The sequence below is a fragment of the Myxocyprinus asiaticus genome, chromosome 17, assembly GCF_019703515.2.
Source record: "Myxocyprinus asiaticus isolate MX2 ecotype Aquarium Trade chromosome 17, UBuf_Myxa_2, whole genome shotgun sequence".
Lineage (NCBI taxonomy): Eukaryota > Metazoa > Chordata > Actinopteri > Cypriniformes > Catostomidae > Myxocyprinus > Myxocyprinus asiaticus.
Window position 1 is genome coordinate 36,175,571 of NC_059360.1, and position 26,939 is coordinate 36,202,509.

General features: G+C 37.3%; 1 protein-coding gene across 2 annotated transcripts in view; it reads right to left on the reverse strand.

The window, feature by feature from the left end:
• Positions 1-150: 150 nt before the first annotated feature.
• The window catches only part of LOC127455452 (regulator of G-protein signaling 7-like), an 86,811-nt gene continuing 60,022 nt past the window's right edge, over positions 151-26,939 (reverse strand). Inside the window, exons 4-18 of one of the 2 annotated variants that reach the window (XM_051723368.1) lie at positions 21,348-21,398; positions 19,683-19,789; positions 19,215-19,266; positions 16,755-16,819; positions 15,878-15,954; positions 15,359-15,440; positions 13,918-13,992; positions 13,487-13,585; positions 13,019-13,080; positions 12,093-12,203; positions 11,656-11,781; positions 10,955-11,141; positions 10,748-10,837; positions 9,331-9,370; positions 151-2,436 (exon numbers count right to left, since the gene is read on the reverse strand). In XM_051723368.1, the coding sequence (XP_051579328.1) occupies positions 9,350-9,370; positions 10,748-10,837; positions 10,955-11,141; positions 11,656-11,781; positions 12,093-12,203; positions 13,019-13,080; positions 13,487-13,585; positions 13,918-13,992; positions 15,359-15,440; positions 15,878-15,954; positions 16,755-16,819; positions 19,215-19,266; positions 19,683-19,789; positions 21,348-21,398 (1,205 nt within the window). In that variant the 3' untranslated portion in view covers positions 151-2,436; positions 9,331-9,349. The remainder of the gene's footprint in view (positions 2,437-9,330; positions 9,371-10,747; positions 10,838-10,954; positions 11,142-11,655; positions 11,782-12,092; positions 12,204-13,018; positions 13,081-13,486; positions 13,586-13,917; positions 13,993-15,358; positions 15,441-15,877; positions 15,955-16,754; positions 16,820-19,214; positions 19,267-19,682; positions 19,790-21,347; positions 21,399-26,939) is intronic. The other variant, XM_051723367.1, reaches the window with a different exon arrangement.

Consider the following 26,939-nt stretch of genomic DNA (forward strand, 5'->3'; position numbering starts at 1 on the left):
TCAATATACACACTGCAAAATAATTTTCTTATTTTGGTCTTGTTTAAAACAAGATACTGTACATCTACTTAGAAAGCTATTTTTCTTATTCCATTGGCAAACATTTTTTTTTGATTGTTTTAAGAATAAATATAATGTGATTTTTATGCCTAAACAAAAAACAAAAAAACAACACTAAATCATTGCAAAATAAGTACATTTTGCTTATGTAAATTTGTTTTGATGTTTATTATAATTTTCTGGAAAACAAGACAAAATACTAATTAGGATTTAAAAAAAAAAGATTTAAATTTTTTTTTATCCATATTATTTTATATACAGTATAAATGTATATTGGCTTGATCAAAACAATTGCGGGCTTGGTTTCTGGAACATTTTGAGATTTTCGCTGTGGCTTTATCGAGGTGCCGCCTAAAGGTTTTTCGTAAGTGTCTTTTCTAAATGCCAAATGGTTTATAAACAAGTTTTGACAGCACATCAAGGCAAGACAAAGCAACTGTGTAATGTGGCCTAAAAAGACAAAGGCTTTGTCAAAATAATTCATCTTTCACTATGCACATAAATCTTTATTTGGTTTATGTTGTTACACAGAACTGGCAGTTCATTTTATGTTTTCTTTTCTTATTCTGTCATTTGTCCTCCTATTCTGTTGTTTGTGGGGTTATAAACTCGTCTCCATTTGACCGCAATAAGAATAACATCCCTCTCTTGTTCCTTTTCTCTGTCAAACACACATACACACACATAGAATGTTCTGAATAACAAATGTAAACAACATATTTGTACACACCCAATAAGATATTTCACTGACCATACATATATTGTGGTGGTCCTGGTGCTTCTAATGAGGTTCCAAAGAAGCTAAAGTAGTTAAATGTCATGTGAAATTTGTCATATACTTGATAGCTGGAAATTGTTCTATCCAGAGCTTATTATTAATGTTGGATGGTTTGGATCTAAAGATTTGTGCTTATACTGCACACTCAAAGCCATGATGGTACAGTAACTCTCAGAGGAACCTGGTGGATGGAGTCATTGCTCTCTAGTGGTTAAAAATGCAACAGCAACACACTTGTGAAATCTTGGGTAGATGATTAACTTTTTTGTCAGTATGAATATTTTAGATTCAAATTCAGATGAATAAATAACAGAAAATTCATATTTTAGGCACTGTAACTGGTCACCATTTCAATAATTTCATTTGCCGCTTTGTCTTTTTAAATGGTCACATAGTCTCACAATTAATACAAAATCATAAAAACTGCAAGTATAAAAATTATATGAGAATTAGAATAAAAGGTTTGAAATAGTTTTAGATGAAGAATGCCATGTCACATGGCAGGACACTGCTGTCACTGTTTGAAATGTCATGTCAACTTCCTATTTGTTCAAGCTGGTTGGTTGGTAGTTAAGATTGATATTGAGATGAAATATAAATACACACATACATATGTACATTACAATTACAAGCTATTAAAGTATATAAAAGCACACAAAACATGTAACAAATTCATACAAAGCTATATGATTTCTCGGCAGCAAAATATCAGAGTAACATTTTTGGACAGGAAATAATGACAGGAAATTATAGAGGAAAGAAAATGGGGATTGGATCAGGACATGACACATTCCAGATTTAAACGTGTTTCCTGCGGGAGCACTACAGCTTTTAACGTGTCAAAAACAAGTGCGCAACTGCTGCGTCACAGCTCAGACCGGATGAAGCCTTTTACAGATTAACATTTGGCATGGTGAATGAGAAACCTTTGTATGACTTTCAGATAAAGGACTGTCTTTAATACATCTTCAAGTAAAAGTGTGTTTACAGATGGTATAAAAAAAAATAAACAGAGAGGGAAACAAAAAACAAGAACTGACGAGACACGGCCAGTCGCTTTCAGATATATCCCATGCGACTTTACAGGTGCGATTAAAGCATGTGTGTGCTAAACCCTTTATAGTGCAATAAAATCAATGCAAAAGAGATGAAAGGTGAGTAGGAAGAGATCATCTCTATGTCTAAAGATTCCTCATTTTACACAATGTGCCTATGCTGTTATATTTGTGATATAAGATTTTTGACATCATTTAGATCAGTCTACAACTGGAAACAGAGTCCTGACAGACAGAAGAGGAAATAAGACTTGAACATCATTTTCCTCTTTTGAAAGACATTGCTGCGTTTCTCAAATATTAGAAGTCCATAATGTCTAACTGTCTGACAGACTGAAACTAGCAGGTAGCAAGTAGAAACTGACGTAAAAATTCAGTCTCTTGGACATGCATGGGATTCGGTCCGTTTTCCAGGGTATCTGGGGTCTGGACGAATCAAAAGACAGAGATGAAAATGACAGCATCCTCATCCTCAGTGGATTGTTTTGAGGCTCAGCAAGATTGGACGACAGCAGACAGCCTCTTAGATATCAGAGATTTACCCTGAGAAACAAATAGAGCAAAAGAACAGAGAGAAAAAAATTACAGTTATTGAGCAGTGACATTTAAAAACAAAAATCTTTAAGCATGCTATAAAGGAAATTACATTTCAATGGGTTATTTAAAAAAAATGTAACCCTAAAGGAGGTTTCCAACACTGAAACCTCATGACAATGAACGCTAAGCAAAACACTTGAAATCCAGAGGGGTTACGTTAAAGGTGCAATATGTAAAAATTTTCATGTAATATTCACAGTTTTTTGGCAATGTGTGAACGGCTTGTAATGCAACTTAAAAAATGAGCCCTTCCCGGACTTCTTAGGTTGCCTATTAAAGCCTGTAGACTGATTTTCATGCGAAGGGAGTGGGTTGCTTTTACCAGGAAAATCCAAAGGATGTGACCTTTATGCGTGCTCCCGAGAGCCTCAGACAGTAATAGCTTCTCTTCCGCTATTCAACAGCGACAACAAACTGCAACACTAGGTAACGTTATCTTAGAGATGGAATCCAGCAAATGACTGGCTCCCAGCACAACACCGACTCCTACACAAACTCAGAGTAAGCCAAAAAAAAAAAAAAGAAAAAAAAAACAACATTTATCTACTGAATCCTGTCTGGATAAGCGGGAACGTGATTGTGGTCGAGCGAAAACTAGAGTGAACATCGGCAGGGCATTTGATTCCTGGAGGGACCTCCGTTCGGTTTTGGGGATCAAAATCAACCCTGAATTGGCATTCTTCTTATTGGACAGGTAAGCTTACATAACTGCATAGCATGTGAAATATAGTGCCATAAGGATTGATCTGTGTAATTTTAGCTAACTACAATGATACATGAAATGAATGCTAGACAATGTTCAAGATAATGCAAAAATACCCATTCATTAGTGTAACGTGACTTGGTTATACAGAAAATATATACATTCTATTATTATAAAACAATAGCTCATCAATATATCAAAATGACAGTTGTGATGGAATCACACATCAATACTGAATTGTGTCAACATATTTATAATGTACAGTCTATTTTATAAACAGTTACTGTCATTATCCGCCAAATTTAGCTAACAGCTATTGATGAAGCTGGCTAGCTAGCTAACGCCAACATAGGCTAAATGCAGTCAATGTATCATGCAAAGAAAAGTGATTACTTCAAACTACTGTCTCGCATAGTCAGACCTATATCCACACTTTGCCCTGTTCCAGCACTGGAGAGTAAAATATAATATGCAGTCTCAAAGTTTGTAGTAAAACAATCATAACTGTGTAATTTTAAATGTAATTTAACTACCTCATCTTTCAGCATGATGCCGGTGAATCACGTTGTCTCTTTGTACGTTACGTCATTGTTTTGGTCAATGCTCGCTCGCTCGCGTCCCTATGGAGTGTGTGCACGAGCGCCAGCACAAGCAACAGGTAGCTGGCTGCAGTTCACTTAATGGCCACAGGTGTCATTAATAACAAGGGTTTCTGAATCTTACATATTGCACCTTTAAGAGAATAGTTTGCCCCCTCCAAAAATTGTCATCATTACCTCACCCTCATTTTGTTCCAAACCCGTATGACTTTACGGTGTACTGAAATGTAAATTGATAGTCACTAAAAAATCTTGTCTTCCCCACAGCTCTTAAATCGAATTTCTAATTGTGCACATCCAAATATGGAGCAGCAAGATGCAATGTGCCCAGTTTGACGTCTGTTCTGACTCGATTCTGAGGGGAAGATTTTCAGTGAATAATTTCAATTTCAGTCTGTTCCTCACACAAAGCCATCAAATGGCTTCAGAAGTTATATAAGAACACAAGTTATATGGAATACTTTGAAACATTCATTGTTAGGGTTGGGAATCGCAAGGAATATTACGTTTCCGGTTCCGATTCAGATTTCTCTTAACGATTCCGGTTCCTAAAGGTTCCAGTAATGATTCCAGTAGTTCTTTTATAGTACTTGTTTTTAAAAGAATTATTTGGAAATGAGAAATTGAATTCTTATTGCATTTACTACCCTCTGCTGTCTGTTACCAAATAATGAGATCATTTCAGATTTGTACAGAGCAGATATAACAAATCAGAAATAAATGTAATACAATTCTTGTAAAAGGTGTGTTTGCAGACTTTTTAGAGACATAAATACAATCCAATAATAGATCCTTAGTCCATTTTAAATAAAGAAATCAAAATAACACAAAATGTGATGGCATATTTCATTATTAATTCATTTATTATTTTATAAAATTACTACAACAAAACTTGTGTATCTTTAATTATACATTGCCATATGACCAACCAGTCAGTAACGGCACTGCTTGATTTAATAGAGACACAGGACATCATTAAATAAACAGAAACAGTTCCAGAGACTGTTTAGACTGTGATTTGTAGCCTAAAGTTGTACTTCAGGCTTGTGAGACATCAACAGTTCTTATTTAATTTCGAGTTGGACATTCATAACTTGCACATCAGTATAAAATGACTTGTATACTGGAAGCGCTGTATGTTTCGCACTGTAGATTCAAAAGAACCGGCTCATTAGAATGGTTCTTTTGGGATTGGAGTATACCGGAAGCACCATATGTTTTGTGCTATTGATTCAAAAGAACCGGCTCCTTTGAATAATTATTTCAAATTAATTCCGTTGCGTGCTTGCTTCTGGTAGAGTGAACGCTGATGTGTTTGTCTGCTGCTGCTCTCCAGCTTCTTTTCAGTGTTTTTAGATGCTTTTGTTTTGTGGTCTTTTGTAGGAGCGACCTCAGGAAATCGCGTTTTATGCTTCTCTTTTATGGACAATCTTATGGACTTTTGACTTTTTAGTTTGTCTGAAATCTACACTACACCTCTCGTTTGACTGGATTACCTCAAACTAAATAAACACCGCTGTACTCAATGATGGTCTTCGCCGGGACTGCTACGTGCAGTATTAAATAGGCTGCTTGATTCCCTGTCAATTGTCCATGTCCAGTGGGGCTGGAGCGTGTGGACTTTGAATTCATATTGTGTTGGTGGATTCATTGAGGATGTTCTGCCTTCTGTTGCCCAGTTTCAGCGGAGAGCTCCCTGCTTGTTTGCAGGTTCATGCAATCATCTTTCTTCCGACATGGATTAATTCTCCTCATCTCTGGATTTATGCCGTTTGAATTCCTTGACCCGCCTGTCAGATGGATTTTACAACTATAGCGCTGCTCTTGGAATTGCCAGTCGTCCCCAGTATGTCCATCGAGGGTCACGCCAACATCCCTGCAGATTACCGACTTATTCCTCTGACAACCACCACATATCGGCCATCTGGTCTTCACGCCGTCGCCCTCCGACTGGTGAAAGTGATGTGAAGCGGGGTGTCAATTTTGATAATCACAGCTTGCTGAAATGCATATCTTTTATTTCACAGCAAAACGGATGTCGCCACTATTAAGATGGCTCACATTAATGCACAGGCAATATTGAACAAGTCTTTTATACTGAATTACTTTTTTATATCTTGCTCTCTGGACTTTTTATTCATCACTGAGACCTGGCTGAATCCTGGCGAACAAATGGCCCTGGGGGATCTAACACTGCCAGGCTGTGACTTTTTAAATTCCCCACGGATTTCAGGGCAAGGAGGTGGCATTGCCACCGTTTTTAGAAACACATTTATATGCAGAATGCTGCCTATGGACATGTATTCCAGTTTTGTGGTCCAATTATTAAAGATTGACATTTTGGGTCCTGCTTTCTGTGCACTTGTGTACAGATCTCCCAGATTTAATAGGGACTTCATCCAACAACTTTCAGACTTTCTCTCTGGACTGGTGTCTCGTGGTGATAGACTCCTGATTCTTGGGGATTTTAATATTCACGTATGCTGTCCATCAAAACCTCTGGTAAATGGATTTCTCTCCCTCACTGAGTCTTTAAATTTTGTACAACATATCACTGGTCCTTCTCACAATATGGGTCGTCCATTAGATCTTGTATTATCTTATGGTCTTTCTGTATCCAAATTACAGGTCTTAGATATTGGCATTTCTGACCATTATTCAATAATGTTTGAGTCTGTCTCTATTTGTCCTCTCCCAACTTTTTCTCAGCCCTTATGTCAATCCTGGTCCATTCACTGGTCTACTGCCAATATTTTTTCAGAATTTTATCTAATGATGATGTCTTAGCTGGACTTGACACTGAATCATTGGTTGTGGCTTTTAATAAATCTTGTACTTTTACACTTGATAATGTCGCTCCGCTTAAGCCAAAGAGAGTTAAGCGTGTTTCACAGCCTTGGCTAAATGATGTCACCCGCGCTCTCAAACAAGAGTGCAGAAAAGCTGAGAGCAAGTGGAAACGAGACAAGCTTCAGGTCTCTTATGACATTTTAAAGGTGTGTTTAACTAACTATCAGAGAGCTGTAATGAAAGTGAAAGCTACGTTTTTCTCTAAATTAATCTCTGATAATGCAAATCGACCAAAAGTACTGTTCAAAACAATTGATTCTGTTTTAAACTCAACTAGAAATGCTTTTCTGGATGCCACCCAAGAGACCTGTGAAACATTTTTAAATTATTTATTCACAAAATTGAGCAGATTAAAGGTGCTGTTGGACCTTCAAAATTTGATCAACCAATAATACCTTTCCCTGTCCAGCTCCCTGACTCACATTCAACACAGTTAGGAGATGTAGTCTCCAAGATGAAGTGTTCCAGTTACAAGCTGGATATTCTTTTGCCACGCCTTCTTAAAGAAGTTTTCAAAACTACCAGTTCCTGTGTAACAGCTATAATTAACAGCTCCTTAGCAAGTGGAGTTGTTTTAAGTAGTTTTAAACATGCAATTCTACATCAATTGTTATAAAAAAATTTTTTTTTTGGATCCAGCAATACACAACAATTACAGACCAATCTCCAAACTGCCTTTGATTTCCAAGATTTTGGAGAGAGTTGTTTATTCGCAGCTCTACTCCTATCTAAATACATTTAACATTTTAGATACATTTCAGTCTGGTTTCAGACCCTTGCACAGCACTGAATCTACATTATTGAAGGTCACTGATATTTTTCTCTCCATGGATTCAGGTTCACCTGCTTTATTAGATCTCAGTGCCGCGTTCGACACTATCGACCATAATATTCTTCTCAATCATCTTGAGTGTATGTTTGGCATCCAGGGTATGGCCCTCCAGTGGTTTTTCTATCTAAAAGAAAGGACGTTCTCTGTAAATGTAGGTAATTTTTCTTCTATGTCGGCTCAATTACAGTGTGTTGTCCCTCAAGGGTCGATTTTAGGACCCTAGTTATTTTCCCTTTATATGCTTCCTCTGAGCTCTGTTTTTCAGAAGTACAGCATATCTTATCACTGTTATGCTAATGATTCACAATTGCATTTCCCAGTGAGTGTAGACAAGAACTGTTAATTTGAGAATGCCCAAAATTGCTTCAAAGATATTAAACATTGGCTGGCAAAAATTTTTTACAATTAAATGAAAGCAAAACCGAAGTTCTGATTTTAGGTTCATCCATGTCCTCCTTAAATGGCTTGGGTGCCTAGTTAAGTCCTCTGTCGTCGAATGTACAAGATCATGTAAGGAGTCTTGGAGTGATTTTAGACTCCTCATTACTTTCAATAAGCAGATCAGTGCTATTGTCAAGGGTAGGTTTTTCCACCTGAGATCTATCGCTAAAATAAAACATTTTCTTTCACATAAAGACTTGGAAATTGTGATCCACTCACTTATTACATCAAGGTTAGTCTATTGTAACCCACTGTACATTGGTTTCCCCCCTAAACTGTGTTATCCCGCCTACAGCTGGTTCAAAAGCGGCATCTAGGCTTTTAACAGTGTCAAGAAAGAGGGATTACATTTCCCCTGTTTTAGCATCAGCACTGGCTTCTTGTGAAATTCAGGGTCGATTTGAAAATTCTGATTTATGTCTACAAGGTACTATCTGGTCTCGCGCCCCAATATATCAGTGACCTCCTCCCTTACTCCCCCACCAGAGCGCTCAGGTCTTCTGATCAACTTCTACTGAGGGTTCCTCGTTGCCGCTATAGATCTAAGGGTGACTGTGCCTTTTCTGTGATAGGTCCTAATCTATGTAATAGTCTCCCTTTCCAATGTGAGGTCAGCTTCATCATTAGCCATTTTTAAATCTTCTTTTGAAGATAGCTTTTGAATAGATCCTTGAATAGTTTGAAATGGACAAATACATGATTCTTTTTTAAAGGTTTTTATTTATTTTATTATGTTTTATTTTTAACTTTATATCAATCTGTTTTTATATCACTGTGTCATTATTTATTTATTTGTTTGATCTGTAAAGCACTTTGGGTCAACTTCTGTTGTTTTTAAATGTGCTATATAAATAAAGGTTGAGTTTGACATATCTCAATATGTTTCGCGCTGAAAAAAGGGCCGGTTCGAGACTCATTCGATTGGGAATTACAGTAAATACACTGGTAGAACTGTGTGTTTTTACGCTGTAAACGCAGTAGAGGGCAACGCTGCTGCAGAGATGCAATGCTGGAAACACTGCAGAGTATTTGAAGACGGTGTTCCAGCCACATCGGTGGAAAATTGCATGCTGGAGAACCGTTAACGGAACCGAAAGTCACGAAGATCATACATTCCGGTATATTTTAAAGAATGGAACCGGTTCTGAACAAGAACAGGTTCTCAGTTCCCAACCCTACTCATTGTGCTTTTTTGTAATTTTTGGAGCTCAACAGCATCTGTCTCCATTTACCTTCATTGTACAGTAAAGGAGGAGCTTGAACATTCTGCTTAACATCTCCATTTGTGTTCCACAGAAGGAAAAAAATCATACAGGCTTTGAACGACACAATGGTGAGTAAATGTATAAAATTATATATTCCAGACTACTTAAACAAGTATGAACAGGAGCAACATACAGGAGAAACAGGGTTACCTGGAAGTATTGCCTTCTTTCAAAACAAGTTCTTACTTTTCTGTGGACAAGATAGAGAAAAGTGAACAGGTACACATTTTGGCAACTGTGTTTCAACAGGAGACCAAAATGCAGAGTCATGCAGAAAGAGAGACAAACCACAGGTAAACATTTTGTTTGAAAATGACACAAATAACGAGAAGAGCTTGCTTAACCCTGTGGAAAACGATTTAAACGTGACATCACAAGGTTTGGGGGCGGGATAAAGCACCAGACAAGCTTCATCTGACCAGAGCTGGTGTCTGATTGGTCAGGTAAGCTATCATGGATGGGGCAAGGCCTCTCCCACTTACCACATTACGAGTGAACTTTTCAAATGAGGTTCTGCGATCCTGTATGCCTCCCAACTTGGTCAACGAACCATCAGATAAAGATAAAAAAAATGGGGCAACAGAAGTCTGAGAAATCTGCAATTCTCATTGACAATGATTGTTTTTTGGTCACTTTGTCATTGCAAATCTTCAAAAATGTTTGAATAACCCCTTAAGATGTGAAATAATGTAAGATATACATCAATCAGCCACAACATTAAAACCACCTGCCTAATATTGTGTAGGTCTCCCTCATGCCGCCAAAAAAGCACCAACCCGCATCTCATAATAGCATTCTGAGATTACATACTTCTCACCACAATTGAACAGAACGGTTATCCGAGTTACTGTAGACTTTGTCAGTTCGAAGCATTCTGGCCATTCTCTGTTGACCTCTCTCATCAACAAGGCATTTCCATCCACAGAACTGCTGTTCACTGGATGTTTTTTTGTTTTTGGCACCATTCTGAGAAAATTCTAGAGATTGTTGTGCGTGAAAATCCCATGAGATCAGCAGTTACAGAAATACTCAAACCAGCTCATCTGTCATCAACAATCATGCCACGCTCCAAATCACTGAGATCAAACTTTTTCCCCATTCTGATGGTTGATGTGAACATTAACTGAAGCTCCTGACCCGTATCTGCATGTTTTTATGCACTGCACTGCTGCCAATCGATTGGCTGAATAGATAATCACATGGATGATTGTTGGTGCCACAACTGATAGAGTTGATGCAAGCTGACATGTGAGAAGAAAGTGTCATAGAAGCGACATGAGATGACGTGGTAGCTTCAGAAAATTAGCTTTTAATTTTCTTCATTTTTGGACACAATCGGTTAATGTTTTAAGAAAGGAAGGTACATTTAATTAATTAAAACACCCATCTAATATCCACCTTAAAAACCTTGTCTGATTATGACACCATTTCACTCGCTTTAGGCGCCCCCTGCTGGACATTTTACTGGGAAACTGCAGCCAAATGTATTATAGGGCACATCACGTAATTTTCATGAGACCAGGCTGGGTTAAAATGTTTTTAAAAGTTTTCAAATAAAAAGTTTTACCTTTTTTTTTGCCTGCAGAAGCTCCTGGTAGGCACTGGATCTAATGAAACGACTGTAAGAGTCGCTCTTCATTAGCTTGTAGATGTGCTCCTGGGTGACATACAGTACAATTACATTTAAATAATTAGAACTGTTAAAACATTAATTAAATGGCTTGTTTTTGTTTATTATTGTAACAGCAACTAAACAAGCACAGACGCTCTTTACCTGGGCATCCTCAAAAGCGTATCGTCCTGGGTCTTTGATGTTCTGTGTGGTTTTGCCATAGCTCTTTGAGTCCACGTTGATGGCACTGGGGGCTCCAGGAGCCAAAAACTCCTCCCAGATCTCCTGCACCCGTGTTGGCACCTCTCTTATCGGCCTCCTTTTTAACTCCTGCACTGCCAACCAGAACCTAAGACAGAGTGAGTTTTAACAATTTGCATGGTATGAAATCAACACATGAAACATCCAATAGTTCTATTGCTTTGCAGGAGTTTTTCACAGGGGTGGCTTGGCAGGAGTCAGTGATCAGTCTGTGGTGGCACAGACATTTTTGGGCAGCATTTTCGTATCGTCTGACAGGGGTGGGGGGCGGGGGATTGTTGGTGTAGAAAGGAGGGGAGTGGATACAGTGACACCTGGCACAGAGAGGTGCGGCGACCTTGGTGTGTGCACATGTTAAGTCTCCTGTATGTTGCATCTGTACAGAGACGGTTCCACCTCTAAAAAACTAAATTGTGCCCAAGACAAAAAATGACCAAAACGGTAATTGGGAGTGGGTTGGCCAGGCTTCGGTCCATAGTGGCCACGGCCACCCCTGGCCAGCCCCTAGCTCCACCACTTTTGCTTTGTCCGGTGAAAAATCTGGCCGTGTTGCAGTGCTTCTCACCACCAGCAGGGGGCGTGAAGGTGGACTTTAAGTGTACCTGAGGTTTTCAGAACTGAATTCAGACTCCAGGAACTTGAGGAACTGCTCCCTCCCAACAGGATCTTTCAAGACCTCATTGATTCCAAAACCCCAGCGTCTAACTCTAGTTTGACCGGGTTCCTTACTGTTAAACACACACATAGATATGTTTTTATCATACACATACAATTAAAAAACAAACATAAAAACACACATTGCTCATATTCCTTATCATACGCACTTATCATAAGCATTTACACAAGCAACCATACACATACTAACACAGATTCAAACCCTAAGGAGGTCATTTTATGTAGTGGGGAAATTTTATGTGTGATATTCCCAAAAAATTAAGATAGCTTACAGCACCTTTAAATATAATCTCCTTTATTTGGACAATTCTACTATAGCATTATCTAGTGGATGGGTGTTTATGTATATTCATTTTAAACAGACCTGGCCTCCAGCTCCCAGAACGTTGTGTCATCTGATATCCAAGGGTTAGATGGGTCAGGAGTGGACAGGAAGGGGTCGTAGTCTGAATATTGTTCAGTATAACTCAGCAAACTATAAGAACCATTACAGAATCAAAGTTATGGAGAAAAGAGAGGAGAAAAGAGAGGAAGACAGAGGTCACTCAATAGCAATAACTTTTAGTAAAATACAATACCAAAAAAAATGCAAGCAAACCACTGTAACATACAATGCAGTGGTTCTCAACTGGTGGGTCGCAACCCAAAAACGGGTGACAGGTCTGTTCTGATAGAGTCACGGAAAGCATAGAACAATGCTAAATGCAAATTTGCAATGCAACCAAACTACCCATATAATCAGGTGTGGTAAATACACTTATCTTCTTTTAGAAGGGAGATAACATATATTTTGTTGCTGACATAAAAAGCCATGCATCCAATCAAACGCTACATTATTTTGGCACACGTTTATTTGAAACCAAAATATGGTATTTTGTTGGGTCGCTACTTCATGTCCAATGTAATCTAATCTTGGTTCTGATATATATATATATATATATATATATATATATATATATATATATATATATATATATATATATATATGTACTGTACGTATATGATTTAGATTTTGAACTATGTTGCAAATGTGTTTCATTTCACATAGCACAAAAATATTGTGATATCCTAATAAGAGTCATTGATCTAACAGAGGGATTAAATTTGAGGACAAGAAACAGAAGCTTGTTTGTCAGCATAAGTAATATCTACACAGACCATTAAAGAGATCAATAGGAAATGTTTAAGCACTGAAGAATAATGAATACGTGTGGGTCTATCATCTTTCTCTCTCTCTCTCTCTCTCTCTCTCTCTCTCTCTCTCTCTCTCTCTCTCTCTCTCTGACTTACCTCTCTGCAACTTTGGACATTTTCAATCGATGTCTGTCTAACTGTAGTTGACCAAACTTGATCTGGAAAGACAATAATGATAACAGTCATAAAGCGGGGGGGTAGAGACATGGGTTAAAATCAAAACCAGCCCTTTAAAAACAAAAGTATCCTCATTTGTGTGTGTGTGTGTGTGTGTGTGTGTGTGAGAGAGAGAGAGAGAGAGAGAGAGAGAGAGAGAGAGAGAGAGAGAGAGAGAGAGAGAGAACAAGCTGCAAGTGACAGTCATTGATAAACTAAACTTTCCCAATCTTCCCCTCTCCCATAAAATTTTGAAACAGTCACTTCAAATTCAAATAAAAAATTCTAATTCAGATTCAGATTAAAAAGCAAGATCAAATTCAGATTAGATTCAAATTCTAAATATAATTTAATTTGAATATTAAATATGTCTATATACATGCATGACAGATTCAGATCTAAAATCACCTGTTCTTGAAGCTCTTCCTCGGTTGGTTGCTTGGCCTCAGGGGCTGGCGTGTGGGTGGGGCTATGGCTGCGAATGTCATTCTGAAGGCCATATACAGACTGCAAAAATCATCAGAATAATTTACAGCCTTATTTACAAGACTGGTTTAGTTATTAGAGAAGACATTTCTTTGTGATTGCATCCGTGATTTGTAAATTCACAGGGACAGCGAGGTGATTGGTAAGGGAACTTGTTCTTGATTGGATTTTGTGAGGCTCCCTGACTGGTGGAGTGATTCGAGTTTTGACTGAATCAGCATGCTGAATGGTTCATTGATAGAATGATTGCTTTAGTGATTAGATGCATGCTTTAGGAAATTAGAAGCTGGAGTTATTTAATTAAATGCTGAACTTCCTGCAGAGGTTTTGCTGTGTCAGGTGAAGTGAAGCACCTTTCTTGTTTTGTGAGGGTTCTTCATTCTGGATGATTTTTTTATGTCCACTTCTGTTGTGTTCACACACCCTGGCTGAAAAACACATAGATTGTCAATATAATAGTCAGTTTTCTAGATGAATAGTTTATAGTTACCACCTAACACATTGCACCTGACTGCTATAATTTGTAGGAAAGGGGGATGGTATTTTTTAAAAGGCATGGAGCTGTCAATCAAACTGTTTCCCGCTGGTTGAACTCCCTTCCATCTCACATAGGACCCAATGTTTCCACATTCCTGTATATAGTGAACTTTAGGTATGAGCCTAATAATGTACACTTCAGAGATCAAACAGCCTCAAGACGTGTACAGTTCTGTAATAAATCGCATCTCAAACCAGCTCTGGCTAAATATGGGCAAGAACTGCAGCACGTCAGCTTAAAATATTAGTCAAGTTAGCATGAAATTGCTAATGAGAAGGATCAGCATAGTGTAATTGAGGAAGAAATTGCTACTTTCTATAAAACAAACAGCTACTTAATACTTATTCTCACTACACAGATGCAATATAAAACCAATATACACCAGTTGATCTACAAACATACTGTAAAGACAATCAAACACACATGGACTGGCACAAAAATATTATTAAAACCATATTTCTTGCACAATAACTGTAGTTTAACTGTAGTATTTGCAGTAAGATCATAGAAACCATTAAAAAAAACCATGGCTGGCTCCTCAATACCATGGTTAGATCACTGTTACTAAGGTTTCTAATGGAGTTCATAAATGGAAGTTTCTTAACACACCCAGAATCTATAACTAAAGCTGCCACAGTTGTAATAAAAAATAAAATGGATTCCCTCTCCAAATAGATTTAGTATCAATCTACAATCTTTCTGCCATTATACCACAGTTTCTACATGGTACATTTTTATTAGAGATTTTCTTTAGCCTGCATGTCATGAATTGCATTTCAAAACTACAAAATACACTGTAAAATGCTTTGTCAGGTATGAATTAATTTACATTCATTTTTATACAAGTCAAAAATATAATTTATTATGACTGAATCAACCTGAATACATTAGATTACTCAAACAAAAGTAAATTTTAATGGTCACATCAGGTAGAAATAGCTCTTCAAGGTAATTACACATTTTTTACTTTTTACACTATGTTGTCTAAGGACATGATAGAAAGGCAACAGTGAATGTGAGATTATGATTTATTTAATTTGTGTTTATGTTTTATAGCTAGTCAGCAACTCTGAAAGACAGTACAAAGGTGATTCCATCAGCTCAGAAATGCTCAGCACTGCCGTGTCATTCCTCTGTGAGAGAACAACTTCAAACACTACAAAACTACAAAGAATAATTCTGAAGAGAACGGAATGGCCACATTGTTTTCACTTGTTCTTACGACGCACACATACAAAACACATACACTGACTCACCACTGGTCTGTGCACATCCCAGAAAGCTCTCTCTTGACTGTCCAGTATTTTCCTCTCAATTTTGTCTCTTTTCTTATCAACTCTGCAAAGACAAAACACAGAGCTAAAGCAAGTAAAACATTTAACTTCCAAAAGAAAAAAGGTACATGCACTGAACCATGCAACTGAGCTGAAAAGTTATAAAGTTGCCTAGTGTCTTGGCAAACAGAAACACACCGACACTCAGATTTAAATGGAAAATCTTGGAACAAATGAGAACATTTTGAATGTACAATTTATGTCCAATTGACTTTCAGCATCTATTAGTGTGAGGAATCGACATATGAACACCAGTGATTGGATGACAGACTCTTTAAAGATCTAGCCATTGATCAAACAATATCAATTACATGAGCTAATCCTGAAAAGCTTTTCATTTTTGCAATGTAAAGAGACACTTCCCTGTGTTCTGACTGACCTCACAGGGTGGCATGACTTTCAAGAGAGGGAAACACTGATTAGGATCTTAAAAATACCCACTTTGCTTGAGCCTCTGCTTGCATAAATATGAACTCCCATTTTCTTGCGAACGCCCGCTGTAGTCGTGCTAAACTCTCCTGGATGGGGAAAAAATAACATTTGAGCAATTTAAAACAAATTATACATGATACAATACAGTTGTCTAAGAGCATCTAACAGCACAAAAAAACAAAACCCATGTCATCCTGGAGATATGGGAGACTTTTATGGATCAATCCAGTACACTGTGAACCAGTTCTGTACTGTACCAACAATACAGTATAAATTTGCCTATAGACCACGGGCCACACTGACCATTATTAATATTTTGTGGTTTTCTTTTATACTTATATATCATTTATTTATTTAAAACAATTTATTCATTAAAAATATAATTTATTTTATTTATAATTTATTTAAGCCATCCTTCTTTTATACTTTTTTTTTTTTTTTTTTTGGTGGTGGTGGTGGGAATATTGTGATTATAATGTATCTCTTTATTGTTTTAAGATAATGAATTTTTCTCTGTATAAACCAACTCTTTTTACATTGAAAAAAAAAATTAAATAATGGAAAAGAGATAAAACTAAATTTGCTAATATGTTGATATTTGCATATATTCACAGTTTCCTGTTCAACATGAGAAAGATATTAGTGGGCGTATTTCTATATAGAAATGCCTAGAATTTACATGAATTACACATGCTTTTGCTAGGCCTACTTTCTCTTTTTTTTATTTCTTTCTTTTTCAAAGATGGTCTTTTCCTTAATATCTTCTATCTAATAAAGTCTGAAATACAAAGCCTAAGACCTGCATTGTTACAATTAAAAGAAAAATGGAGATAGAGAAAAATGAGAGAAAAAAAAATTAGATCAAGTGAGAGAAGATATTACTTACAGCTTCATAATCAGCCAGTTCCAGACGTGCTTTGTTCTGCATTGTTCTTTTGCACAAGTACACAGCTGCAGAGAGAAGCAAAGCGATTTGTGAATAACTGTGCTTACACTTGCACACTTACAGATGCACTTAACTTAGCCCTCAGGGATTTCAAACGTTATATACAAAACATTTAGTTATCATTTAACATATTTCACACCAGCTTGTCAACAATACTACATCACATCTGAGTGTTATTCTGACTGTTGCATTCATAAGCAACATAACTTATGTTACAGTAACCAGGCACATACACTGATGAGCCAAAACATTATGACCATCTGCCTAATATGCTGTTGGTCCTCCATGTGCCGCCAAAACAGCGCCGACCCACTGATGCATGGACTCTACAAGACCCCTGAAGTTGTCCTGTGGTATCTGGCACCAAGACATTAGCAGCAGATCCTTCAAGTCCTGTAAGTTGCAAGGTGGAGTGGCCGTGGATCTGACTTGTTGGTCCAGCACATCCCACAGATGCTCAATCAGATTGAGATCTGGGGAATTTTGTAGCCCAGGGAGCACCTTGAACTCTTCATCATGTTCCTAAAATCGTTCCCGAACAATGTGTGCAGTGTGGCAGGGCGCATTATCCTGCTGAAAGAGGCCACTGCCATCAGGGAATACCATTGCCATAAAGGGGTGTACCTGGTCTGCAATGATGCTTAGGTAGGCGGCACATGTCAAATTGACAACCACATGAATGGCCGGACCCAGGGTTTCCAAACAGAACATTGCCCAGAGCATCACACTCCCTCCACTGGCTTGTCGTCTTCCCACAGTGCATCCTGGTACCATCACTTCCCCAGGTAAACAGCACACATGTACACTGCCATCCACGTGATGTAAAAGAAAATGGGACTCAATGGACTAGGCAACCTTCTTCCACTGCTCCAAGGTCCAGTTCCACCGCTCGCATGCCCATTGTTGGCGCTTTCGATGGTGGACAGGGGTCATCATAGGCACTCTGACCGGTCTGCGGCTATGCAGCCCCATAAGCAGCAGGGGGTGATGCACTGTGTGTTGTGACACATTCCTCCCACAACTATCATTACATTTTCTGTGACTTGTGCCACAGTAGACCTTCTGTCGGTTCGTACCAGATGGGATAGCCTTCATTGCCCTCGCGCATTGATGAGCCTTGGGTGCACAACACCTTGACGCCTGTTTGTGGTTTGTCAGTTCTCGGACCACTGTTGTTAGGTACTCACCACTGCTGACCGGGAGCACCCCACAAGCCTTGCCGTTTCAGAGATGCTATGACCCAGTTTTCTGGCCATAACAATTTGGCCCTTGTCAGAGTTGCTCAGGTCTTTACTCCTGCCCATTTCTCCCACATTCAACACGTTGACTACGAGAACTGATTGTTCACTTACCATCTAATCTACCCAGACCTTGACATGTTGCCTTGTTAGGAGATGATCAACGTTATTCACTTCACCTGTGAGTGGTCATAATGTTTTGGCTCATCAGTGTACACACTTGTATACTCATGCCATCATAATACAGGGTGACCTCATGCATATTCATTGCCATTTGTATGTAAAGTGTACATAAACATTTTTGTATGTTTGGATAGACATTGAAACATACAATACTAACGTAATGGCAGAATCTAACACGTAAATCCTATCACAACTTTAGAGATAAACAAATCTTTACAAATCCTCAGGTTGGAACTGACACTGGAGAACCTTTTTGAGGGTACCACTGCAAGTGACCAAGTTAAGCTAAAGTGAATCAGACACAATGCCATAGCAGGACTCTCGTTTATCAGTAAATGATGGATAAACTTTGTCAGAGAAAAAACATTTTAAACAAATCCAGATGGGACTAATAAAAGTAAAGTCATTTGCACTTTCTGTATGAACGAACAGAATAATCACAAAAGCTCAACAAATATGACATAAGTAAAACACTATCGAGGTTACAGTGTAATATTAACACTGTGTGTTGTCACAGTAGTTTCAACTCGTTTTTAGAATCACAGAATGAAACCTTTTTTAAACTCTAAAAAAGTTTTTAAGATAAATGCATTTCATATTCATAACAAATTTCCAACTAATTTAATTCTTTTAGAATAATAGATGAATAATACTTTGATATTTTAAGCTATATTAATTTAATTTAATTTAATTAAAGATTACACAATTCAATTAGATGGAAATTGGTTATGAAATGGAAGGGTTTGATTAAGAATGTGTTCTTATAGGCATGTCTCATTAAAGCACACACATCCTTTCTTGATCCAGCTGATCTCTAGCCATCTGGAAGGATATTATTAAATACATGTTCATATAGACTGTCCTCAGTAAGATACTCAGAAAGCGATCTAATTAAGATCATGCTTATACAGTAATTCAAGGATATACTGTAAATCTCTTACATACTTATTCCGCTAACACATCTCGCACAAAGACTCACCGTAGTCAGTGTTCTCAGGCTCCCAGCAATTTGAAGGCCAGAAATACGGCGTCTAGGAGAAAAAGACAACAATATGCACTGCATTACCCATAATACAATGTAATGGGCAAACTGAAGAGGTTTAGTTCATGTTCTCCTAAATTATTTTTATTTACAGAACATATTATTATTATTATTATTATTTTAATCAGTTTGCATTCGAAAAGAACCTTCTAATTTTATGATTATTGTTATAGAGAATGTTCGGTCAAGCTTTACGATACAGTGTTAGTGTATATTGTATTGTAAGTTTACAGTAGTAAGTACTTATTAGTTCTAATGTACAAAATGTAATTAATGTGTAACTATTTTATAGAGCTGTTTGTTATTATATTGTTAGTACTATGTAATTAACTATAATAAGAGAAAATGTTCCCTCTCTGTTTTGGTTTTGTTACTTAAATTAGCTGACCTAAAAACATGACTGACCTGAAATCTGTAGAATGTGCCATCGTCTTTAAGAGTAAGCACATGGTCAGAGATGGGGAAGAAATAGCCATGAGCTGCCATCAATGTGCCCACATGAAGAGCCTCAACTAGAAAGGAACAACAGTGTTATTAGTGGTCCAAGCACAATGTGAAACCTATTGTTTTTTTCAGGATTAGTATTACATTATTTTACAATTTTGCATATAAATTTATACAAAGTGACTTATAATGGATTCAAGTTTTACATTTTATCAGTATAGGTTTTGTGTTCCCTGGAAACTGAACCATAAACTTTTTTTTTTTTTTTTTTTAAACCTAAACGTAAAGACCCAATCACTATAATAATATAATAGCACTATATTAATGCTACAGTAAATACAGACAAAATGACAAAGTACGTCTCCGACTGAGGACATAAAAAGGGGAGCAAATTCAGAACGGCAGAGGATTGATATGGTTTTTCTATTCTTTTTACATTTTAAATTTGACTACCTGCAATCACGAATATTTGGTCACAACCTTCGGTATAGATTTTACAATTGTTGTCCCTTCTCTCGAATTTATAACAGTCTAACCCATCTGTGGACACTACCTATGTAAAACAAGTAAATACAAAACATTTTGTAGGGGGGTACACATGAAGCATGGAAATAACTGATTCTCCTGTAACATGCTCAAACACCACAGCTCCTATGTAAAACCCATACCCGAGAGAGTTAAGCATCAATAAATGATTATTTTTTAAACTTTTACAATATACTGTAGTGTTTACAGTGTGTGTGAAGTTAGAACTTGTGTCTGTGCTGATTACAAATTAATACCCTTTTATTTTCAAGGGTCTACTGTGCTTTTTGCAGCTGTTGTTGTTTTGGTGAGGGTTTCCCACCAGGCATTTCCATGAGTTAAAGCCATCTAATCATTAATATACAAGAGCAAAGAAGTGGAGAGACAGAAAGAGAGAATGGGGAGCTCTGAGGTGAGAAGCTTTTAAAAGTTCTTACTTTTTCTCTCTCATTTATTCCTGAAATGGTCTATTGAGTATGGGAGAGAATGTGTTTACACTTGTGTTTTCTCTTTTCTTGTATGAGTAGTGCCCCCTCACAGACTTGCTATATTAAAACCTGTCAACCCTGTCAGTGGGAATCTAAAGTGGAGAAATACACCATACATAGAGACAAATCAAATCTCACCGCATGGCAAACCCCCTTCATCTCCTTTCCTTTCACAATCCCTTTATCTTGTTTCCTTCCTCAATAAAACTCATCTCACTTTCATGCCTCCTCTTTCTCAACTGAAAAGAACATCATGGCTGGTTACCAGCATATGTTGCTGTTTGAATGCTGGCTTCCAAAAATGAAAATTCTGTCATTATTTACTCACCCTCATATTCCTCCAAACCCATTTGACTTTCTCTCTTCCATTGAACACAAAGGGTGATATTAGGCACAATGCTCAGTCTCAGTTACCATTCACTTTCATTAAATGAAAAAAAAAAAAAAAAGATGCAATGAAAGTGAATGGTGACTGAGGCTATCAGTTCCTAACATCTTTTGTGTTCAATGAATAAAGAAAAGTCTTTTGAAAGGGATTTGGAACAACATGAGGCATTTTCTGATTGCCATTGCTGTCTGTTACTTTCAAAAATGAGAGAAAAGTTTGTATTACCTTGGTCTTCGATACCTAGATTCTTCAGCAGCCACTGGACAATGTCTGAACCTGGAAAGTAGGAAGTGAAGATTAATGTTTTTATGTGCGAGTTTGAAAGGTTAACATGATATATATGATAAGTGCCTGGATCAATATTCTTTGCTAAAGGAGCATGAGTGACTAATGTCAGCCCTATCATTGCTAACTTTGTCGGAGTTAGAGTTAGCGTTCGTGCTATGATTGGGATAGAAATGTTGTTCCAGAAACAACTAAAAATGTTGATCCAGTAATGTGTCCTACTTGTGTACATCATTATGTGCAAAACACATTGAACATAGTCTGTGTATTTTATATTAAGACATTCATCATGACTGCATAACAACATTTCTTAACAACCCCAGATCCTGTGGAGAAGCAAGTCATAGTTGCCAGTGTTATTATAGTTAACGAAAACGAAAACGAAAACTAACTCAAATCATTTTAGTTAACTAAAATAAAAATAAAAATTGAAATTATTGGTAAAAAATGAAACTAAACAAAAATACTTTTTCATAATTCCTAAACTATATAATATGGTGAATATAGGCAAAGCTTTAGGACATTTTACTTTTCTTGACACTTTGAATTATGGTCCAAACACCATATAACCTAACATTATACCTTTGAAGAAAGTTTAGGATGTCTTCTACCTTAGTCAAAAGAAAAAAATTAAGAAATATTCAATACTAGGAAGAAGAGCCTTTGAAGATCCTCTTTTGACAAAATCCCAGATGTTTTTAAGCAGCAGGGCCTACTGTTTAAGTGAGATAGAGGAAAAAATATTCTCTAGAAAATACTGTATATTTATATTTGAAATTAATTTATAGATTTTCTTCTACACTTTCACATCATAACAATAAATTAACTTTTACTTGTTTATAAGCTTAACTAGATTTACCTCAAATTTCTGTTTTGAAAAAATTGCTTTTCCCCACCAGTGGTCATGAATGCGTTTTGCCACACATTCCAAAGTAAAGTCATCAATTTTGAACCTCAAAAAGATAAAGGGATAGTTGACTCAAAAATTTAAACTCTCTTATCATTTACTCACCCTCATGCCATCCCAGATGTATAAGACTTTCTTTCTTCAGCTGAACACAAATGAAGATTTTTAGAAGAATATTTCAGCTCTGTTGGTCCATACAATGCAAGTAAATGGGGTCTGAATCTTTGAAACTCTAAAAAGCACATAAAGGCAGCATAAAAGTCATTCATAAGACGCCAGTGTTTTAATCCATGTCTTCTGAAGTGATCTAATCTGTTTTGGGTGACAACAGACCAAAATGTAAATCTTTTTTTACTGTACATCTTGCAATGAATCGTTGTGTGTTTTTATAATCTTGTATTGTACAGCACTTTGGTCAGCCTTGAAGCTGTTTCTAAATATTCTATTTAAATAAAAGAACTTGAACTTGCAATTGCAGTCTACAGGGACAATCATGATTTCAAGCTCGATTACACTTACTAGTATAGTTCGCAGAGTGCTAGACGGCGCTGGGAAATATAACCAAGCTTGAAATCATGATTGCCAAGGAGACTGCTGATGTCAAGATTTAAAGTAAAAAAGGACTTATTTTTATTGATCTGTTTCTCAATCACACCTATCATGTTGCTTCTAAAGACATGGATTTAACCACTGGAGTCATATGCATAACTTTTATGCTGCCTTTATGTGCTTTTTGGAGCTTCAAAGATTTGGCCCCTATCTTCTTGCATTGTATGGACCTACAGAGCTGAAATATTCTTCTAAAAATCTTCATTTGTGTTCAGCAGAAGAAAGTAAGTCATATACATATGGGATGGCATGAGGGTGAGTAAATGATTAGAGAACTTAAATTTTTTGGGGTGAACTAACCCTTTAATTGTATACTCCCCATAGATTAGTTTAGTAATGATTTATAATCATTTAATGAAATATATATATGGACACAGTGTGTCACTTTGCCCATATTCACCGTATAAAATTTGCAACATTTACAATCCACATTAAACATGAAAATACCACTAGATAGACGTAACACAAGACTGCCCAGAGAAACGTAATAATGTTAGACTTTTTAAATGACACCAGTAAATGCACAGCTTTGACAGCCATAAAAAAAAAAAAAAAAAATGAACTGAAACTAAAAAACACTGAGAACATGAAAACCAAACAAAAACTAACAGACAAACTGTGAAAACTAAAATAAATTGTTATAAAAAATTGAATATAAAATAGAAATAAAAACTAAATTAAAAATTCCAAACTATAATAACACTGAGTAATACCATACCACATGTCTGAGAGCAGACTAAAGAAATGTATTTTATCTAGCATCTCCACTCTGTAAAAATTCAAACAACTGAAAAGGTCTGAAATGCAAAACGTCCTTCATTAAGAGTCAGACATTGCTGAACTGTTTTTAATGACCTGTCAGTTTCAGTACATGTTAACGAAGGAATTTTGTGATCATGCCTGAATCAATCCTTTGTTCTCTACTCAACCCTTCCGCATTTCCCATTTTTTTCAACATTTTCCATTCACTAACCTACTTCCTCACCTTTCCACCATTTCCTACAATTAATGGTCTTTCTTCCACCCCCCCCCCCCAAAAATAAAATTTATCAGACTAATATCTCTCTCTCTCTCTCTCTCTCTCTCTCTCTCTCTCTCTCTCTCTCTCTCTCTCTCTCTTAGCAACAGAAATGTATAAATTATTAAAGGGAAGTATATAGCAGTTCTGGATGCTCCAAAGAGGATATGTCTCAACAGAGCTCCACTGGAGTATTTTATGGATTAGCAGAATATCATAATCTTCATTACTGCCCCCCTAAACCCCTCTGTGACCTCTTTCTGTCTGACTCTCTTAGAAAGTTAACAACATTAACTATTTCTTGCATGTCTACAAAAATAAATTAATGTCTATGCATCTACATCTAATACCTCAAATCACAGTCACAGTTCAGGTCTTATTTAAAGGTGGAGTGTGTAATATATGCACCACTACTGTCTCCAAATGGATTAGCAAAAATAATGACTGTTTTCAAACAGGTTTCCCAAAAATTCTACCAACTGTCTACAAATGGTTTACTTATAGTTGACAGCATATCTTACAGTTAACAAGCTATTAGATAAGCGATTTGAAAATAGCAAAGCTCTTAGACCTAGTAAAAGGATATAACCTCAGCAAAAAAAAGAAATGTCCCTTTTTCAGGACACTGTATTTTAAAGATAATTTTGTAAAAATCCAAATAACTTTACAGATTGTTATTGTTAAGGGTTTAAACAATGTTCTCCATGCTTCTTCAATGAACCATAAACAATTAATGAACATGCACCTGTGGAATGGTTGTTAAGACACTAACAGCTTACAGACGGTAGGCAATTAAGGTCACAGTCATAAAAACTTAAGACACTAAAGAGACCTTTCTACTGACTCTGAAAAACACCAAAAGAAAGATGCCCTGCTTATCTGCATGAACGTGCCTTAGGCATGCTGCATATAGGCATGAGGACTGCAGATGTGGCCAGGGCAATAAATTGCAATGTCCGTACTGTGAGACACCTAAGACAGTGCTACAGGGAGACAGGAAGGACAGCTGATCGTCCTCGCAGTGGCAGACCACATGTAACAACACCTGCACAGGATCGGTACATCCGAATATCACACCTGCGGGACAGGTACAGGATGGCAACAACAACTGCCCGAGTTACACCAGGAATGCACAATCCCTCCATCAGTGCTCAGACTGTCCGCAATAGGCTGAGAGAAGCTGGACTGAGGGCTTGTAGGCCTGTTGTAAGGCAGGTCCTTACCAGACATCACCGGCAACAACGTCGCCTATGGGCACAAACCCACCTTTACAGACCAGACAGAACTGGCAAAAAGTGCTCTTCACCGACGAGTCGCGGTTTTGTTTCACCAGGGGTGATGGTCGGACTCGTGTTTAAGATCGAAGGAATGAGCGTTACACTGAGGCCTGTACTCTGGAGCGGGATCGATTTGGAGGTGGAGGGTTTGTCATGGTCTTTGGCGGTGTGTCACAGCATCATCGGACTGAACTTGTTGTCATTGGAGGCAATCTCAACGCTGTGCGTTACAGGGAAGACATCTTCCTCTCTCATGTAGTACCCTTCCTGCAGGCTCATCCTGACATGACCCTCCAGCATGACAATGCCACCAGCCATACTGCTCGTTCTGTGCGTGATTTCCTGCAAGACAGGAATGTCAGTGCTCTGCCACGGCCAGCGAAGAGCCCGGATCTCAATCCCATTGAAAACATCTGGGACCTGTTGGATCGGAGGGTGAGGGCTAGGGCCATTCCCCCCAGAAATGTCTGGGAACTTGCAAGTGCCTTGGTGGAAGAGTGGGGTAACATCTCACAGCAAGAACTGGCAAATCTGGTGCAGTCCATGAGGAGGAGATGCACTGCAGTACTTAATGCAACTGGTGGCCACACCAGATACTGACTGTTACTTTTGATTTTGACCCCCTCTTTGGTCAGGGACACATTATTCCATTTCAGTTAGTCACATGTCTGTGAAAATTGTTCAGTTTATATCTTAGTTGTTGTATCTTTTTATGTTCATACAAATATTTACACATGTTAAATTTGCTGAAAAAAAAAAACCAGTTGAAAGTGAGAGGACGTTTCTTTTTTCTTTTTTGCTGAGTTTACTAGTAAGCTATTATAAACATTTTAGACATCAACTCAAAACTCCCCAAGTTTGCAAAAGCTAATGAACAATTATTTGAATTATTAATTGGCAGCATTATTTAAAAATTGGCATGCACAGATGTGGTTCATAGACAATAGCTTGAAAATAACCCAGATTATTCCATTAACCATGTTTTTACAGCTATTCTTGGCTGTAAGAATTAAAGGTACACTCTTAAAAAATATATATATTTTACCCCCAGGCAATAGAATTGTTGAGAAATACACTTAAAAATCACATACAATCTTATGAGATGAAGAATATAATCATATCTGTTGGCTAGCCTTATAAAAAAAACTTTTATTTTACAGCTAGGCTGCCTTAGGAGGGCCACCATGTTGCGATCACATGGTCAGCCAAATACTAATTTTATCTGTGAGGGGAGTGAGGTGAACCATTTTAACTGACTGGTTCTGCCCAACATTTTATTATTATTTGTTCAGCTAAATTTACTATTTAAGTAAATTATGTATTTTCAAACCATCTCAATTAATCACACAGTACAAGGTAGTTTAAAACAGTGTTTATTAAGAACTAGAAGGCTGCTTTTTAAGTTAAGCTGCTTTACCGGAGTCCAAACCAGCTGAAGTAAAGGTAGTGGCTGCAGCATTTCCAGATACCATCAGGCAAAAGAGAGGAAAAAATGCTTTGGCTTTTATACCACTCCATCTTTTATACCACTCCAGCAGGAAACTGGACTGTTCCATCTTGCTCAAGAAGGAGTGTTTCTCATGCACGTTCACATCTTCGCAATTGTTTATATGCAGTGTTGGGGAGTAACGAAATACATGTAACGGGGTTACGTATTTAAAATACAAAATATAAGTAACTGTATTCCACTACAGTTACAATTTAAATAATTGGTAATTATA